Source organism: Bombyx mandarina, chromosome 17 (assembly GCF_030267445.1).
Source record: "Bombyx mandarina strain Sakado chromosome 17, ASM3026744v2".
Classification (NCBI taxonomy): Eukaryota; Metazoa; Arthropoda; class Insecta; order Lepidoptera; family Bombycidae; genus Bombyx; species Bombyx mandarina.
In genome coordinates this window covers 2,875,455-2,893,184 of record NC_143223.1, presented here as the reverse complement: position 1 = coordinate 2,893,184, position 17,730 = coordinate 2,875,455, and the positions used below count along the sequence as shown (strand labels likewise).

General features: G+C 35.9%; 4 protein-coding genes across 16 annotated transcripts in view; 2 read left to right on the top strand and 2 right to left on the bottom strand.

Moving 5' to 3' along the window:
• RNaseZ (ribonuclease Z) overlaps positions 1-8,443 on the top strand; it is a 38,375-nt gene extending 29,932 nt beyond the window's left edge. For 3 of the 13 annotated variants that reach the window (XM_089734266.1, XM_089734261.1, XM_089734268.1), the window contains 8 exons: positions 2,746-2,808; positions 3,963-4,055; positions 4,691-4,771; positions 5,536-5,619; positions 5,818-5,889; positions 6,026-6,139; positions 7,196-7,379; positions 8,240-8,443. In XM_089734266.1, coding sequence (XP_089590392.1) covers positions 2,746-2,808; positions 3,963-4,055; positions 4,691-4,771; positions 5,536-5,619; positions 5,818-5,889; positions 6,026-6,139; positions 7,196-7,293 — 605 coding nt within the window. In that variant the 3' untranslated portion in view covers positions 7,294-7,379; positions 8,240-8,443. Of the gene's footprint in view, positions 1-2,745; positions 2,809-3,962; positions 4,056-4,690; positions 4,772-5,535; positions 5,620-5,817; positions 5,890-6,025; positions 6,140-7,195; positions 7,380-8,239 lie in introns of those variants that run through there. The other 10 variants (XM_089734264.1, XM_089734263.1, XM_089734262.1 and 7 more) reach the window with 10 other exon arrangements.
• Rpn10 (regulatory particle non-ATPase 10) lies at positions 7,166-9,893 on the bottom strand. Its single transcript, XM_028172102.2, has one exon. The coding sequence runs from the start codon at positions 9,496-9,498 to the stop codon at positions 8,419-8,421; it is 1,080 nt and encodes a 359-aa protein (XP_028027903.2). The 5' UTR covers positions 9,499-9,893; the 3' UTR covers positions 7,166-8,418.
• Positions 9,894-11,925: 2,032 nt separating this feature from the next.
• On the top strand, positions 11,926-13,134 carry ATPsynF (ATP synthase, subunit F). The gene is made up of 4 exons (XM_028172181.2): positions 11,926-12,103; positions 12,185-12,283; positions 12,504-12,620; positions 13,011-13,134. The coding sequence occupies exons 1-4, from the start codon at positions 12,025-12,027 to the stop codon at positions 13,037-13,039; spliced, it is 324 nt and encodes a 107-aa protein (XP_028027982.1). The 5' UTR covers positions 11,926-12,024; the 3' UTR covers positions 13,040-13,134.
• Positions 13,135-16,005: 2,871 nt separating this feature from the next.
• Manf (mesencephalic astrocyte-derived neurotrophic factor) lies at positions 16,006-17,346 on the bottom strand. The gene is made up of 2 exons (XM_028172121.2): positions 16,657-17,346; positions 16,006-16,168 (listed from the first exon to the last, which is right to left on the bottom strand). The coding sequence occupies exon 1, from the start codon at positions 17,194-17,196 to the stop codon at positions 16,675-16,677; it is 522 nt and encodes a 173-aa protein (XP_028027922.1). The 5' UTR covers positions 17,197-17,346; the 3' UTR covers positions 16,006-16,168; positions 16,657-16,674.
• Positions 17,347-17,730: the final 384 nt, after the last annotated feature.

The following is a 17,730-nucleotide window of genomic DNA, read 5'->3' as shown; positions in this document are numbered from 1 at the left end:
AATTGTGAATCTAAATTATTAACAGAGGTTATTCTTTCATTGCCCTCTGAATGTATTTCTAAAATTTTATATGGTCAAATTGATATTTGGCAAAAACTACTAAATAACAAATGGATATACGTTCAATCAAATAAAAGTAAACTTACTATCAAATGTAATGACGTCATCCATGATTATTCTATCGAAGGAACAGGAATTCTTAAGTTAACAAACAATTGTATCGGTTACTCTAAGACCATTCAACTTATACCAACGAATTCTTACTCTTTTATTATTAAATCTCCTTTAAATATAAACTTTGATATTACATCCGATGATTGTTGTAAGAGAGACATACTTAATGAAAGTTTACCACATTTGTCGCCAATCTCTATTAGCAAAATAAATCTAGATTCCTTGAAATATGCTACGCACCAAATGGACAATTTAGAAAATGAATTAAATAATATTGAGAAACAATCTCATTTTATTAAATATGGCTCATACTATTCTACGTTTACTTATATCCTTATCGTGTGTTTGTTTCTATTTTTAATGTATAAGATTTACAGATATTTTAAAAACAAAACGTCCAATTCTGTATGTTGTATTCAAATATTTAACGGATGTTATAACACAAAATCAACCAATAAAAAATCTAAAGTTTCAAATTCTATCGAGATGACTGAGATATCATCCAATGATGAAGATAAAATGTCTATACAATCTTTGCCAATTAGGCAGAAGCAGAATTATAAATCTACTATTTATAATAAGGATCAATCCTCTTCAAACAGAAATTTAAATTTCTGATTTAATTATTTAATATAAATAATAATAATAATATATTAAACATGAATAATATTTTATATAATCTTGTAATTCTAATTTTTCTAATTCTAATTTTGAATGTTTTATACAAGTTTAAACATACATTGTAATGTTAATTTTAATACTAATTCCTAACTTTAATTTTATAAATATTATTAAGAACGAATTTTCAATATTTTCTGTTTTATTTTCTATTTTCAATTTAATGATTTAATGATTTTGTAATGACTCCTCAAATTTTATATTATTTTCGTTTAACTACGCTTCATCTTATTGAGGATGAAGCTTCGTCAAAAAGGGGGAGCTGTTACACACTACTCTACAAAGCAGCTTTGCCCTAATCAGCTCGTTTACAAGCTCACTGTGTTTTCCATTAGAGTCATCATTTTTAGCTTTCATGTAAAATCAAATCATATTGAAAACCAGTTAGAATCTGGAAGCCGTCGCGAGCATACATAAGTTAGAATCTGGAAGCCGTCGCGAGCATACATAAGTTAGAATCTGGAAGCCGTCGCGAGCATACATAAGTTAGAATCTGGAAGCCGTCGCGAGCATACATAAGTTAGAATCTGGAAGCCGTCGCGAGCATACATAAATTTGAGAAGTCAACAATAGTGTTGTAAAATTGTGAAGTCTAATAAAAGACAGTTTAGTCGTGAAAAGTTTTTGTGTTTTTTTTAAAAAGAAGTTTGAGAAGGGCCGTGTAACAGAGCATTTGTAGTAAATGTCCATGGCATATATATTTGAAGAGAAATTTATTGCATTTTCAAGTGATAATTAGGCCTCCTCATATCCTCTTTATAATAGGACCACACAAGGTTTTCAATCCGTCCCCTTTAAATCTCTCAAAGGGGCCACAGTTTATGTATGATAGGTAAAAATAATACCTGGGGGATGATCACCTTTTTTCCCTACCTAATCGTTGGTAGCCTAAGGGGCTATTCCTACTTCACGTGGACCGGTAGGCGAGCTCAGGGGCTCAACCTGAGAGAATTGCTAACACTAGCTCTAGCAAGAACAATGCTCCGCTGAATCTATAGTCGGATTTTTTATTAGACGAAGTAAACTGACGTTTACTGTGTTGTCAGTTTTTGATGAAATAAAAATAGTGTTGTGACAAAGTGAACGATTGAAAAAACTCCTGAATTAATGAAATTGCCTCGATTGTCTAGTGAATAGTTAGTGTGCCGAACTGCCGATATCGGGCACGGGGTTCGAATTTTAGCCGTGCTTTGTACATACCAACGAGTTTTCGACGAAACATTATGTTCCTATGGTATCTACCTGTACTGAATACCGAGTGTTTTAAACATTAAGAAAAACATTGCGAGGAAGCTTGTAAGACTGTCCTATTTCCAATGCATCATATAGTTGAAACTATAGATGTATAAAATATAACAATTATAGGTACATAGGTAATGAAAATAAAAAAAACTGATTGTAGTTACATACTACTAGTAACATATTATTATATTGGATCACTTTAATACAATTTTATTGTAAAATATAAATAATATTCTTTTATAGTTTGAAATTAATGAGTAACTCTTCACACTCATTGTTCATTTATGTGATTGAACGAGAACTGAACGCATCACTATTACTTTAAATATAGCAACATTATTTCACAAAGTGACATTAGCTACTGTCAGCTGGCTTCGTCTAATTAAAAATCCGACTATACTACCGATCGGAATCGCGACCCACGGAAAAGATTCGGCGAGAAACTCAATGGGTTGAGGATGATCACCACCCTTCAATAAGTCTCCATCATCATAGATAATACACATAAATTGCCATCACTGTTGTCGCCGTGGAAGGTAACGCCTTCCTACCACCTAAGTGGTCTCTGTTGGCCATGTATGGTCCACCAGCAAAGCCAGAGGTATGGCCAAGCCGCGGCGGCCTCTATTTTCAAGTTATGTTATGTTCTAGCGGAGGTCTGTGAACATCGTTCGCCGCTAACAGTGAAGAAAAGGGAGGCGCCTAAATCGACACGTGAGTGTGGTATATAACATAACCTATTAGATTACGTGATAGATTTAGTATCAGAATAATAGAAAGGATGTGCTCTTACAATAATCGTCAATTAAAATAAACATGGGTACTTAATTAAAGTTCTTCCAATCAATCATCTTCTTTTTTTTTTTTCTCCACCTTATCCCACTATGTGGGGTCGGCACAGCAAATTTTTCTCTTCCATTCTCTTCTATCAGCCGTCATCTCAACACTCACTCCTCTCTCTCTCATATCGTCATTCACACACTCCATCCATGTCTTCTTCGGTCGACCTCTTCCCCCTCTACCTTGCACTACCATTTCCATACATCTCCTAGTCACATTCTTCCAATCAATCATATACAATTTAATGAATTGAAATCATGTAGGTGCTTATTCGGGTTTATCTATTTTGCAAAAACAAATTAGAATTAATGTTGTGCACGTTTTAGTGTTTTTGGTATTGTATACCGAAACTGGTATAGAAGTCGAACCATCTTTTTTTTTTTTTATTGCCCTTGTCGGCAGACTAGCATACGGCCCACCTGATGGTGAATGGTTACCGTCGCCCATGGACTTCAGCAATGCCAGGGGCAGAGCCAAGCCGCTGCCTACTGAAAATCATTAAATGAAGGTGCTAATTAAAAAACAAAACATGTTTTTTATTTGCGATTTTTTTTCTGTTTATGTTTCTCGAACCGCTTCCTATACTTCTCTTATTTTTATGGGTTTAAGTTGACACAGCAGTATGTTTTACCCTAGTAAATAAATTGTGTAATAGATTTGACGAATACATATACTCTAAATGACAACTCGCCTTGCATTGTAAATTAAAACTTAGACAGAACTCAAGGTGGATGGTTGCTTAACGTCGTTGATGTCTATGGGCTCCAGTGACTACTTGTGCTCGTCCATCCATCTGAGCGATAAAAAATAAAACTAAAATTTATAGGATTAAGTTTTCAAATAAAACGGCCGCAAGGCGGACCCTAACAAATACTCACTTTCAGCTCACACTCAGAACAGGGATGTATGCATGAACATTCTCGTGAACATGATAGTCTGGCGTTTAGTTCATGTCGGGTTCTGTCTGTGGGAAGCCGAGGGTCCGGTTCTGATCGCTACTATAGCATTTGCCGTTTTGTTTTGGACAGCCGCAAAGGAGACCTTTGGTTTTGCGAAGCCGAACTCTGGCACCGCAGTGCTGAGTAACAGTTTGTCTCCATGTAGGAATCGACTCGAGAAATGTTAGTCTCCACACAAGCGTAAATTGTTTGTATTAGTAATGCATATAAAACTAGAATTTCCTATTGAAATTAGTAAAAGAAATCAAAAACTACCCTAACTTTTGTTGAAAATCACAACGTAATATTATACTACCAAAAACTTTGAAGTATTTTCATGGTATTTTGTTGAGTTGCCCATCTAGGATAGGGTGACATATCAAGCTGGTTATCCCAACTTATTAGATTAAATTCAAATGAGTTCACAATATATATATATAATCGCCGTAGCTTTTACATTTAGCGAGCTTATAGTCACCGCAAAGTAAATGACCTTAATAGTTGGAAGATACATATTATGTAAGATCCTCTCCTAGCCCACACAATTGATAATAATATGGTAAAGACTCCATAACAAGCATTAGCGTCACGCTTTCATTATTTCCTGCGTGTCTAATTATTTTATCTCGTTTTTTTTTATTTCTACATATTATAATATTATTCGCAGCAATATAAATCCAAACTTTTTTTTACTTTTACTGTCTCTTGACAATGCAAAGGACTTAGAAAAACATACAGCTTGAAAATGATTCTATTTAAATCCCGTTTGAAGGCGGAGAAGTATGTGACAATTTAGGTAATTATGTTCATTGTTACAGCACCAAGATCTCTTTGCCGTTCTCCGTCACTCAGTCCAAGGTCTAATAAACTCATTAAGCTATCAGACACTAGGCCACAAGGTGAATACTAAATATTTTTGACGTGACCACGCTCTGTGTCTTTTTTATTCAGTATGGTAGGCTCACAGCCCACCGGAGTCCATGGACATCCACCTCGTAAATGGCGCCACCCACCTCGAGACACGAGTTCTAAATCTCAATTTTCGGAGTAAAACTGCTGTCCCAGCCTTCAAAGCGAAACGAATTATTCAGGGTGGTGGTACCTACCGTGTCGTCTCATAAGACGCCCTATATTACTACTAGCAAGCCTGCCTGCCTTTAAATAAGAGTGGTCAGACTGCCTAACTCGAGAGAAACTTTCGAAACAACAGTTGGTTATTGAAAGTGACTATACTTTGTGATGAAAATAGTCAAAAACCCTTTACTTTTTTCTCGCGTGTTTATTATTTTTTAATGCTTTTAAATTTATATTTTATCGAGGGTTCACTCCTATTTATTTGCTACAAGCGACATTTATCTTTGTAATTACTTAAAGGTGTGTAATTACTAAAAGGTAAAAATTTGCTGTTAGCATCAACTGTTTAATTGAACTTCAATTAAGTTTACTCCATTCAAATAGCTGCAGTAGTGTTTTTGTTATAATAATTTAATTAATACTTTAACAAATTTTGAACTTTAAATGGCTCTCGTGTAAAGTTGCAAAAATGCCGCTTAAACCAAAATAATGGTTTTTTATAACCGAAGGTTGAGAAGAAAGCAGTTTCGAAAAATAAGCCGATTCTACTTGTGTTCAGTTTGAATTGATAAATAATTTTTCTACGCAGACGCGAGAAGTTTTCCTGTATACAACAAGTTACGGTCGACAAAACAAGAATACCCTAATGAAATGAAGAGCTGGATGATACCAAGTAATATTTCATAGTTCTCGTTCAGACATGTCAGTCCTTTAAGTCACGTCACTATGTCGTAATAGGGATACTTAGCCCCTTGTATATCAATACCTATAACGGTTCTTTCGTGCCACTCTTCGATAGCTTTAGCAAGGAATAGGTACAACATACCAAATTTAAGACATAGCTTTTGATTAAATTTGGCTTATTTTACAGGCACGCTCGAAACTCAGGATACACCTGACAACTGTGATATCAGACAGACGACTGGGAAGAGATTTCCGCAATGTATGTTTTAAACTCTCATCATAAACATTTAATGTCTGATTATCGATTATTGAGAAATCGATTTTTCAGCGGCCATTAATCTGCCAGCAGACAGATTATTGGCTTCATAAATGGCATTGGGTTGTTTTTTTTTCAGCCGCGCCACAAAGCACGAAGAGTTTTAAGCCCCAGCTCGAGGACATAAAGAGTTCATTTTTACTACTCAACAATGGTAAACGAGATGATGACTCGAAAAATATCACACAAAATCGTAATTAATAAATAGATTATTTTATTCGCATACAAAGTTACTAATACCTAAGTAGATAGGTCACGCGATCTCCAACTAACGAAGAGACGCGGTAAATGATTTTGCGTGAATTTCATTTGAATGCACCCTTCAATTTGGCCTTCAATTTAAGTTTTGGTTAATTTGAGTTCAAAGACAATACAGCCACTTCTTATCTTTTCTTGGGTCGGGAGGGGATCCGCAGACTTTTATCTACGCGTTACTTATGTTTATCGGAGCATTTCATTGTTGCACCAACTAAACACCCCCTATCACCAACAACCCGCATCAGCCCTTTTGATGGGTAGATAAGTGTGAGCTTATTACAGGCTATAAAGGCGGGGTGACGCGTTTCACTTGAATACTGGATTACTGGTGGTAGGACCTCTTGCGAGTCCGCACGGGTAGGTACCATACCAGCACCCTGTCTATTTCTACCGTGAAGCAGTAATGCGTTTCGGTTTGAAGGGTGAGGTAGCCACTGTAACTATACTAAAACCTTAGAGCTTACATCTCAAGGTGGGTGGCGCATTTGGGTTGTGGATGTCTATGAGCTCCAGTAACCACTTAACACCATGTGGGCTGTGAGCTCGTCCACCGATCTAAGCTAAAAAAAAAGAATAGCATTTTTGGCACTGCACGCTGACAATGGCGGTGGTCGATAGTACTATCACGGCTGCCTGGCATCCCGGTAAGTGGTTTAACCGAAGCCTGTATAGACGGCGCAGCCAACTCACACCCTGGGATACCTCGCCGGGCCAGAATTAACGTGAGTTGGGAAGTGTGATTTGTCTATTGATTGATTTTTCGTTGCACATTTTTTTTTATATATCCTCGTTAGGTGAATACTGATGTCACTATTCAATAGAGAACTTATAACTTGTACATGAAACGACCAGTTGGCGGATTAAAAAACTTAAAAACCTATAAGTAATTGAGCAGTTTTTTCTGCGTAAATTTCATTCCACAAAAACAAATACCGCTAGAACGTAAAATGAATGGTCTAAACACATTTAAATATGATTTATTTTTCTTCAGAGAATTACAAACCATTTGATGAAGCAAAACGCAGGCAGCAGTTGATGGAAGTAAAAAAAAAATTTCAAAGTAAACAATTTAAAAAAGACGCATGTTAGTCATTTTGGTTTTATGTAATTTTGAAAGGATAAATGGTTATTTTTTTAATCAAAAGGTCATCAAACTCTGTGGTCTTTTTACATGGGTAAGCCATACTTATGCGCTTAATGTTCATTACTGGCTTAATGGATTTTGTTTTAATGCCCAGTTGCATCTTCAATTGAATCACCATCAGAATATATGCATTGTTAAAGTTCATAGATGACATTGGGAACCATACAAAAAAATTACATTTTCAACAATTTAATTAAAGGTACATGAATCAAAGCGACAACCTCAGAAAATATATACCTGCCCGATATGGGTAAAATACATGAGGTATTTGTTTGAATTAATGTAATAAAATGTGCCATTTGGGTTTAAGCTTTATGTTGGCTACAAACTTTTCTAACTAAATAACATGTCCCAAATACACAATAAAGTGTATATATATAAACAATAAAGGATAATCTAATAAAATTAAAACAATGCAAGGTTGAAGAAATTGTGTAATTACTGGTAGTGAGTGGTGGTGTTCAATGATGTGTAACTATACTGAGACCTTAGAACTTGTATCTCAAGGTGTGTGGCGCATTTACGTTATAGATGTCTATGGGTTTCAGTAACCATTTAACACTCAGGTGGGCTGTGAGCTCGTCCACACATCTAGGCAATAAAAAAAAATAAAAAAGTGTTAGCCCCCTAAGCCACACTCACAATAGTGCATAATAAAATAAATACAAACAGGAATAAAAGCCCATGTCTGAAATGGTTACTTGCTCTGTAGTAAGCTATTTAGTAATGTGAAATATTTATTCCACCATTCATGTTAATTTAAGCAGCATAATCGAAAGCAGATGAGGCTGGCTTTGATTTTTCTCGATAATGCAGAAATATTTAAAAGTGAAAAACAGACATACATATCAAAAATCACTTATTTTTAATTATTCTAATTTTATTTTTCAGAGGCTCTTTTGTTACAGTGTATGACAAAATTGAAGGTTTGAATTGGATCTCGTGGAAATAATGACGGTGTACAATAGTGTTATTTATTTAAATTTATAGGTATATCAACACTGTCATGTTCCAATGTTGAAGCTTACAAACATGTATCTATTCAAAAGAAAATGAAAAAGTAAATAAACTTAATTCTCTTTAGATGTGGATCCTTTTCCGTCTTTGTCTTTCTCATCCTTCTCCTTCTTGATTGTTGACATAGCATTTCTGATGGCTTCACTCTGTGGGTCTACTCCGGGAAGGTTCTCCAGCACACTCTGTAAAAATGCTGGATCATTCATTACTTCAGCATATTCCTCAGAAACATCCATGCTCTCTTCAGCCTGGGGTGCTTCTTGTTGCATGCTCATTTGCATTGCAAGCGCAATCTGCTCCTCTTCAGAGAGTTCCATTGCATCACGACCGAGAGACATAGCAATGGCTCTCTCTACTGCTGTATCTGCTCCTTCAGTGGCAGTACCAGTTTCGCCTTCAGTTGTGGTCTGTTGACGACGGGACTCTTCTTCTTGACGTTGTCTTTGTTCTTCCATCGACACACGTAGAGCTAATGCAAGCTCTGGGTCCACATTGGGATCTACTCCAAATTCGAAAGGAGACAAACCAGAGCCAGAAGGGCCTGCTCCATCACCACCTATCAGAGGACTTGTTATCAAAGCCTCAGAAAGCACAACACAGCCTCCGGCTGGCACAGACACAAGGTGACTTCCCCCAGTCGATGTATCTTTCCCATTTAGTGTGTTGACAAAGGTGGTCAAAAGAGGGTTGTTTTCTGAATCCTCTCCAAAAGAAACAACATCACAGTTGACTTTCTCCTTCTTTAGCCTTTTAGCTAGTTTTACGAGTTCCTTTTCGTCAGTGTTGACAGGGGAACCGACAAAAACTACTATGCGCATCTTGTGATTCTTTCCCTGACGGTGTTTTAAAGCTAAATGTGCAATGCGGATTCCGGTCAATAGATTGATGTCACCGTTTGGCTGGACGCGATGGAGCTTGGACATGATACGTCCTACGTCGCTAGTAAGTGTGGCTAATACTTCGACGTTCGCAAGAGTTAATAATCCGACATTATTCTCAGGATTGGATCGTGTTTTGGAATGACATACCAAATTAACAGCATCCTGCTGAGCTTGCAGTCGTGTCGGCAAGAAATCTCCATTTCTCATGTAGTCACTATTGTCCACACAGATCATAGTACTTTCTAAGACCATTTTAGTATTTTTTCAGCAGACTAATATTTATTAAAGCGAATACAACGGTAGTCAATTCAATTCGTACAATGAACAAAAATTGCTGTATAATCATAGACAATGTCTGACGATTGACTTATGACATTTTTAACAAATTGACATTAAGAATTATTCTTGAAGTGGCAAAAGTGTTGAGATAATTCATCTATATATTAATACGTGAAGCAAAAACTTTGTATCCCTTTTTACGAAAATTGCGCGGACGGAGAAGTATGAAATTTTCCACACTTGTAGAGAATATAGAGACGAAGTGCCCAATGCTAATATATTTTTAAAATAATGCATAAAATATACATTAAATCAATAAAGAAAACATTACTCACACTACATACCATGTATTTGACGCACACACGTATGCATACTATTTATTGTCAAACTTTTGTTCTTGACGTCTGTTGTCAAATTGAGAATAGAATATGGTTTGTCTTTGTTCATATTTTTTATAGTTTAATCTTGGCGAAATTTGTGATTATAGTAGTTTATAATACAATCATAGTAGTGTACAAACTTACAATTCCCATTAATTATAGTCGAATTTCGACTACTGCGGGACCTCTAGTATTAAAAAAAACTTGTAAAAATAATCGTGGAGAGTTTTCATACCTAGTAAATCTTGTATACAGTTATCAGAAACTTTGACATTTATTTCTACCACATTATATTGATTTCGCTGAGAATTTAAGGCAAATCAACAGGTTGCATGTCATTTCAACAATCGCTTTAACAGGCGTCTTGTAGTATAAAAAAAGATTCGACAAAAACTAGAAGAGCTCTAATAACTCGTACAAGATTAGTTGTATCACAAAATCTGAACAACATGTGGTCGGTCAGATCAAGTAATATTTTTCACTCGGTGGAATCCTAATTAGACAGGAAATTGTTCGCAATTACGGAAAGATGGTGTATTCTATTACATCGATTAATCTACGTTCCTAACTAAATTAGAAAGCTTGATTATTAATCAATTCGACTGAAACAAAAGGGTAAATTAATTTAATGAAACTGAAAGCCATGTAAGCATTGTTTCAAAATGTTATCCTGCTTGCAAGATATTTAGGTTCAAGATTTGAAGTCGTCGTGGCCTAAAGGATAAGACGTCCGGTGCTTCGTATTGAGCGATGCAACGATGTTCGAATCCCGCAGGCGGGTACCAATTTTTCTAATGAAATACGTACTTAGCAAGTGTTCTCGATTGACTTCCACGGTGAAGGAATAACATCGTGTAATAAAAATGAAACCCGCAAAATTATAATTTGCGTAATTACTGGTTGTAGGGCCTCTCGGGAGGCCGCACGGGTAGGTACCACCACCCCGCCTATTTCCGCCGTGAAGCAGTAATGCGTTTCGGTTTTAAGGGTGGGGCAGCCGTTGTAACTATACTGAGATCTTAGAACTTATATCTCAAGGTGGGTGGCACATTTACGTTGTAAATGTCTATGGGCACCAGTAACCACTTGACACCAGGTGGGCTGTGAGCTCGTCCACTCATCTAAGCAATAAAAAAAAAAGATTTATTTTTAGTGATATTTTTGTATCATTTCGGGTTGGGGTGTTACTGTAATCATTTTACAATTTCTCTTCCCTATTTATTTATTTTTAGTTTTATATATCGCTACGTACTCTCTTAATTAGTGTCTTACTAAGTTTTTGACCAAAAAATAGTTATCTTTATAGCAACCCGCAGAATTATTATAAGACATTATATTATGGTGGTAAGACCTCTTGTAAGTCCGCAAGGATAAGTACCACCGCCCTGCTTATTTCTGCCGTGAAGCAGTAATGCGCTTCGGTTTGAAGGGCGGGACAGCCGTTGTAACTACACAGATACCTTAGAACTTATATCTCAAGGTGAGTGGTGGCATTTACGTTGTAGATGTCTATGGGCTCAAGTAACCACATAACACGAGGTGGGCTGTGAGTCCGTTCACACATTTAAGCAGTATAAGAAAAACGGTAGGAGGAGTATTTAGAAGGAAGTAGAATAGGAAGAGGAATTATCAGTGTAATTTATAAAGTAACCGTGAATTTCGGTGACTAACATTTTTTTAATTGCCCGTCACAGAATGCAGCTATAATAGGTACTTAGAAAACGCTGCTTAGTTCCTCTTACAATATACACCTATGTGAAGAGATGGGGTGGTGCTATTCTAGGCCCGAAAACAGACATTCACACAATTCAATTATTATTATCAAACAAGTTAGATTTTTTGCCTTTTTGGAATATATTTAATTTAATAGGTAGTATTCGTGTACAAATAAAGTACAAATAAAGTACACTCTTATTGAAAGTTCATATTATTTTGATTCTTGAAAATATGTACGCGCGATCTTGTTAGTCACTGTCCCTTGTATTTAACTTTATGGTTATTCGATTTATGACACTTGACACTTCCGACAGTTGGTATCTTTCGGAAAACTGAAATAAGTATTAGGTAGGTACCTACTCAAATTGATTTTTAGAAAAGTGCATCGGGCTTTTCTAAAAATATGGCTTTCGGTGATTACCCCAAGGAGTATAATCCTGCTGTACATGGGCCTTACGATCCTGCACGCTACTATGGAAAACGTAAGTTTCATCCGTATTATGTCAATGATCCTTGATATTGATTGAAGTTTCGGTTATGTAATTCTACATTACTTTTAACAGCTGATACTCCATTCAGCCAGTTGAAGCTGAACGAAATCGGTTCGTGGTTCGGTCGCCGCAGCAAGACTCCCTCGGCCGTGGCTGGAGCTTTCAGTCGAGGTAATACAATTATATTTTTATTAGCATTTTAGGTTATGTATGAAACACTGCTTGAGAAAAAATTTAAATTACCACAAAGATATGTTAAAAAATCATTCAATTCAATTTGATAAAAAAAAAAAAAACTTATTATTTATGAAATTAAATTTAAAGTCAGTATTAAAATCATGTTCAAAAACAGTCACTGATACTGAACTATAGTATTATTTTAAACTTTCAGCCTGGTGGAGATGGCAACATAAGTACGTACAACCTAAGAAGGTTGGCATGGCTCCATTCTATCAACTACTCGTTGGCAGCATGGTCTTCTTCTATGCCATCAACTATGGAAGAATTAGTTAGTATACTTATTTTGGTATTATTATTTTGGTAATCAACCTGGTTAACTTTTGGACACGAAACTTATTATTAGCACAATTTTCCACTAATAATCCACATCTGAAGAGTTTGAATGCTATTCATATTAATTATCTGGAGATCGAAGAATGATTCATGTGAATAAAGACTATACAGATGTGTAGTTGTTTAGTGGGATGTGGTCAATGTTATAATCTGCTAAGTGAATTTAATTCTAACTATTATTACAGTGCAGTGCAGTGGGCAGTTATTATTTTATCATATTTAATAAATTGGCTGAAAAGAATTCCCCTATTCAATTATGTATTATGTCAACATTTTCTAGCAAAGCTTTACTGTCACATTAAAATAAATATTGTCTCATTTTCAGAGCACCACAAGAACTACAAATACCACTAAAGAACAGATTCTGTACCTGTTGCTGTATGAATTAAAATATAATGTTTTGTTTAACTCATACATTCATTAAAAATTGCAATAAATTAGTACTGTGATGTCTTGTTTTTTCTTTGATTGAATTATTGATCGATTGATTGAAATTAATTGGTCTATTAGTATACTATAACTTGTTCTTCTCAGTCATTTACACTCTTAAGACACTGGTCATGGTCACCGTTGCAGGTGGTAATGCACTTTGCCAGATGTTGCCATTCCTCAAGATACCATAACTCAATGGACCCAGTAAAAACCGTATGTCAGTCAGTATCAATCTCAACTGCATTGGTGTAATTACTGGCCTACTCTCAAAACCATCAAACGAAAAGTGTGTACCTATTTTGCTTTAAAACGCCAAGTTGCTGTTGTTACTTCAGTGTTATCGAGCAACACTGCCGGCCTCACATAATTAATTATTTACGAACTTAGGAAATATATAGAACTTATTATTGTCTTGTAATATAATTCGTAATTTCATAATCAAGTAAATAGTTCATTCATATTTCTTTATACTTATAATATTTTATTGGCGCCTTCCGCTTGACAGCTTCCGGCGCAATAAGCCCTAATGCTATTTATGTTACATAATTCGATATTATTAAATAATAATTGTACGTAAATAATCAGCAGAATAATTAAGATGAACAATGTTTAATATTACCTACTAAGTTTGTATTTAAATAGGTCAAGATGATTGTATAAATACCGGCGGTTAGCATATCTCGATGGCATTCGTATTCTACCCACCGTAACGTGTACTAAAGAGAATATAATATTTCGTGTGGATGTAAATTGTCTCAATTGTCGATGCCATCCTGAGGATCCGTTTATATCAGTCATTCCCTTAATTAACTTTTATAAAATACAAATTACGTTAATCAATTTGAAAAGGAGGGTAGTTTGTTTTTATTGCTATAGTATAATAGGGGACTACTAGCTCACAATACACTTAGTGGTACAATAGTTTCAGAGGATTCGGTATCAAAAAGGCTGTGCTGAAGGTGTGCTGCATATGTGTTAATATATCCTAAAACAATTTATTGTGGAACTTACATAAGCTATATATTTTACCATGATTGAGAACTTTTTATTGCTTAGATGGGTGGACGATCAAAGCCCATGATAGGCGTCAACGTAAATGACGTCACCCACCTTGAGACCTGAGTCACAGCCTGAGTTCCATTCCAAGTCACAATTTTAAAGTACAATTACCCACCCTTCAAACTGAAACACATACTGCTTCGCGGCAGTAATGTGCCAGGTAGTGGTATCTACCCGTGGGGTCACAAGACGCCCCACTCTCAGTGATTACGCAAATTTTATTTTTTGTGACTGATTTTTTTCATTACACCATGTTATTGCTCTATCATGGAAATTATTCACTTAAAAAATTGTTATCTGGCTGCGGGATTCGAACACCAGTACAGAAGTATCACTTAATACGAATGCACTGAGTGTTTTATCCTATAAGCCATGAGGACTACAAAGCAACATAATGCGAAATCATGAATCGAATATTACCAATGCTAGGAACCATTAATTACGCCCTTTAAATCGTGCACTTACTCTACGAGATAATGTCTGGTGATCCTGACGTCTGTGCGAACCGGCTTAAAGATATGGTGCTTCAGGGGATGGAATTGTTCATTCCTTTTTCTGAGGTGCCCGTCGGGGGTCGCAGAGGATCCTGTTATAACAATGCCAGTAGGGCCGCGTATGTGGACCGCTTGAGTTGAGCAGCGTTCAACTCAAGCGGTCCACATACGCGGCATGGGATAGACGACGGATCCTAACGTCTCAGGCGAAAGGTGGAAATATAACGCCGCTTCCAGGTCTTACAAGAAGTCTAATGCCAAGGCGAAGTCAGAGCACGTTGCCAGAGCTCAACTTTAGCACTTTAGCTATCCCTGTTAGCCGCGCTTTTTGGTCGCTCGCCAAAGCTGCAGAAAGAAACCTTTGTAGGTCTAGTCTCTCACCACTGCGCAAGTCCGATGAGTCTGGATCATAGTGCAAAAGAGATGGCTGGTCCTTTGATCTATGGACGACGGGGGTACCACTCCACCGAACATCCACCTTTGTGATAGTTCTCTGCTGGAGATATGTTTTGCTTAGATGGGTGGACGAGCTCACAGCCCACCTGGTGTTAAGTGGTTACTGGAGCCTATAGACGTCTACAACGTAAATGCGCCACCCACCTTGAGATATAAGTTCTAAGGTCCTAAGGAGACATAAGGTCCTTGAGATATAAGGTTCTAAAATTATTATTCCTTCACCGTGGAAATCAATCGTGAACATTTGTTGAGTACGTATTTCATTAGAAAAATTGGTACCCGCCTGAGATTCGAACACCGGGTGCATCGCTCAACACGAATGCACCAGACGTCTTATCCGTTAGGCCACAACGACTTTAAAATAAAACTCCACATAAATTCTGATACTCCATTCTGATATATGTTCGTCAGCCACATATTTTAGAACCTTTTTTAAGAACACAGACCAATCCAAGGGGCCAATCATTCCCTTAACTCAATTTTAATGACTGTGGGTAGGAGTATAAGGGCATTATCCATATCGACGCTTGAAAGGCAAACGTGACTAAGCGACAATGCGTGAATTTTACAGTAGACTAATTTAAAGTTGAAATACCTGAAAACAAAATTTATTTTAAAGAATCCAGCTGTATTAGAATTTAGCTAGTAGCTGTAGGATCGAAATGATTTTAATAGACCTAGAAATATATTTTTTTTGTGCATCGAATATGGTTATTGCCTATCATTTATGTACAAAGCAGTTATTGTCGCTTAGTCACGTTTGCCTTTCAAGCGTCGATATGCATGAGATTGAGCATATGTATTAGCCTAGCATCCTTTTCTGAAGTTCAATTCATAAACTCTTCATTTCATTGTACTTACTACACAAAATAAAAATAATGAACGTGAAAAATATTTAATTATAATAATTTATTGTGTACATGCTTTCATTCTCACTGTATACACTTTCATACTTTATTAATTTACAAATACACTGTCCATATTACATCACACAAAAGGTCTGCATGATGTTGATATCACAATGTGAATGTTGATAATTCACCTAGAAAAAAGAAAAAATAATTGTAAGTAATTACATTTTATATTAACACACAGGAGTGGTTAAAAATGAATTCATTTGGTATGTTTGTCTTATGAAGATTCACAAACATCTTTATACGTTTGATTTATTTAAAAATATTATTTGCATTTCTTTTAGTGATTTTGATTACTATTCAATTACTGTTACTTTTCTTTTGTATATTATTACATAGCATTGATTTGTTGTTAATTTACTCAACTCTCCTATATCAGCATTTGAATGAACCATCACAAAGACTAAGCACAAGCAGTTTGACATAGCCAGTTACCGTAATATCAATTCAATATGAATTATAAAATTTACACAGAATTATCACAAAATTTGATACTACTGTCTAAAGTAAAGTTTTATGGCTGAACATTTACTGTTAATCAAAACTTGTTGATATATATCTACACATTTTTTTAATAGACAGTTCATAAATTTAATGATTGGCTTCAGAGCCTTACCTAATGTATTTATTTAGTTTAGAGGTCAGATCTACCCATGTATTTGGGTTTTAACTCTTCTATTCTCTTAATGAAGTCAGTCTTCTCGATGCAACCATCGCAGACCTCATCCCAGTCGTTCAGAATCTTCTTCAAGTCACGTACTTTTAGTTTCTTCAAATCAACATTGTTTAGATCGATTTGTTTGTCGAACCTTAGGTCACAGATTTGTGCATCTTTTTTCTTCAATTTTTCACATATTTTATCGGCGGGCATAGACCAACTTAAGGGCTTTGACAATTCTCCCAAAATGCCGGTGGCTGACTCTTCGAGACCTCCTAAATAGTAACAAAATCTATTTTCTTTGTTCTTTGAACCTTTACAGAACTTTTTGAACTCTGCCTCGATTTTTTTAGGGTCTTTCTTCACATCATCTGATAGCGTGGCGGCAAACTTCTCTACAGTTTTCACACACACTTCGCAATCACCTTCTCGAAGTGATAGGACCACCTGCACGGCCGTAGCCAAAAATAATAAATGAAACAGACTAAATTTAAACATTTTTGACGAGTATTTGAACTCGTGTGTTATAAATTTAGACACTTCAATATAAAACTGGGAAGGCTAATGTAAAACCACGTAAGTTGTCAAAAACCATAGATTATACACTTAATTCAAAAACTGAATATGATGGAAGAATCTCGTCCTTTCATAGAAACGCAGACGTTGACAGCTGTACTTGGCGAGCTGTGATTGGTGCACGTTTTTGATCGTAGTGATGTGGATGTTTAGGAGTAATTGGCCTCAGCAGCTTACAGTATACCTACAATCTTCGCTAGAAGTAATAGTGTTCTGTGCCTAAAATTTTTTTTAGATGACAGCTAATCTCATGGCTATAAAATTTTCAGAGGGGAAAACAAACTTGACCACTTAGAAAATACATAAGCAAGCTAGTTTATGTATACTCTAAGCTTGACCATGATTTTTTAATACGGTGTGTATTATGTGTTAGTTAGTTCAGTCACTGATCTTATCGTATTTTCTTTCTGATAAAATGTACTTGTTTCTGTATTATTTACATAAATGAGATTTGAT

Excerpts from the sequence above, each read along its gene's own strand:
- Rpn10 (XM_028172102.2), bottom strand. The coding sequence starts at position 9,498 with ATGGTCTTAGAAAGTACTATGATCTGTGTGGACAATAGTGACTACATG.
- Manf (XM_028172121.2), bottom strand. The coding sequence starts at position 17,196 with ATGTTTAAATTTAGTCTGTTTCATTTATTATTTTTGGCTACGGCCGTG.
- ATPsynF (XM_028172181.2), top strand. The coding sequence starts at position 12,025 with ATGGCTTTCGGTGATTACCCCAAGGAGTATAATCCTGCTGTACATGGG. Across the intron at positions 12,104-12,184 it reads TGCACGCTACTATGGAAAAC|CTGATACTCCATTCAGCCAG; the intron begins GTAAGTTTCATC and ends TACTTTTAACAG. Across the intron at positions 12,621-13,010 it reads CATCAACTATGGAAGAATTA|AGCACCACAAGAACTACAAA; the intron begins GTTAGTATACTT and ends TCTCATTTTCAG.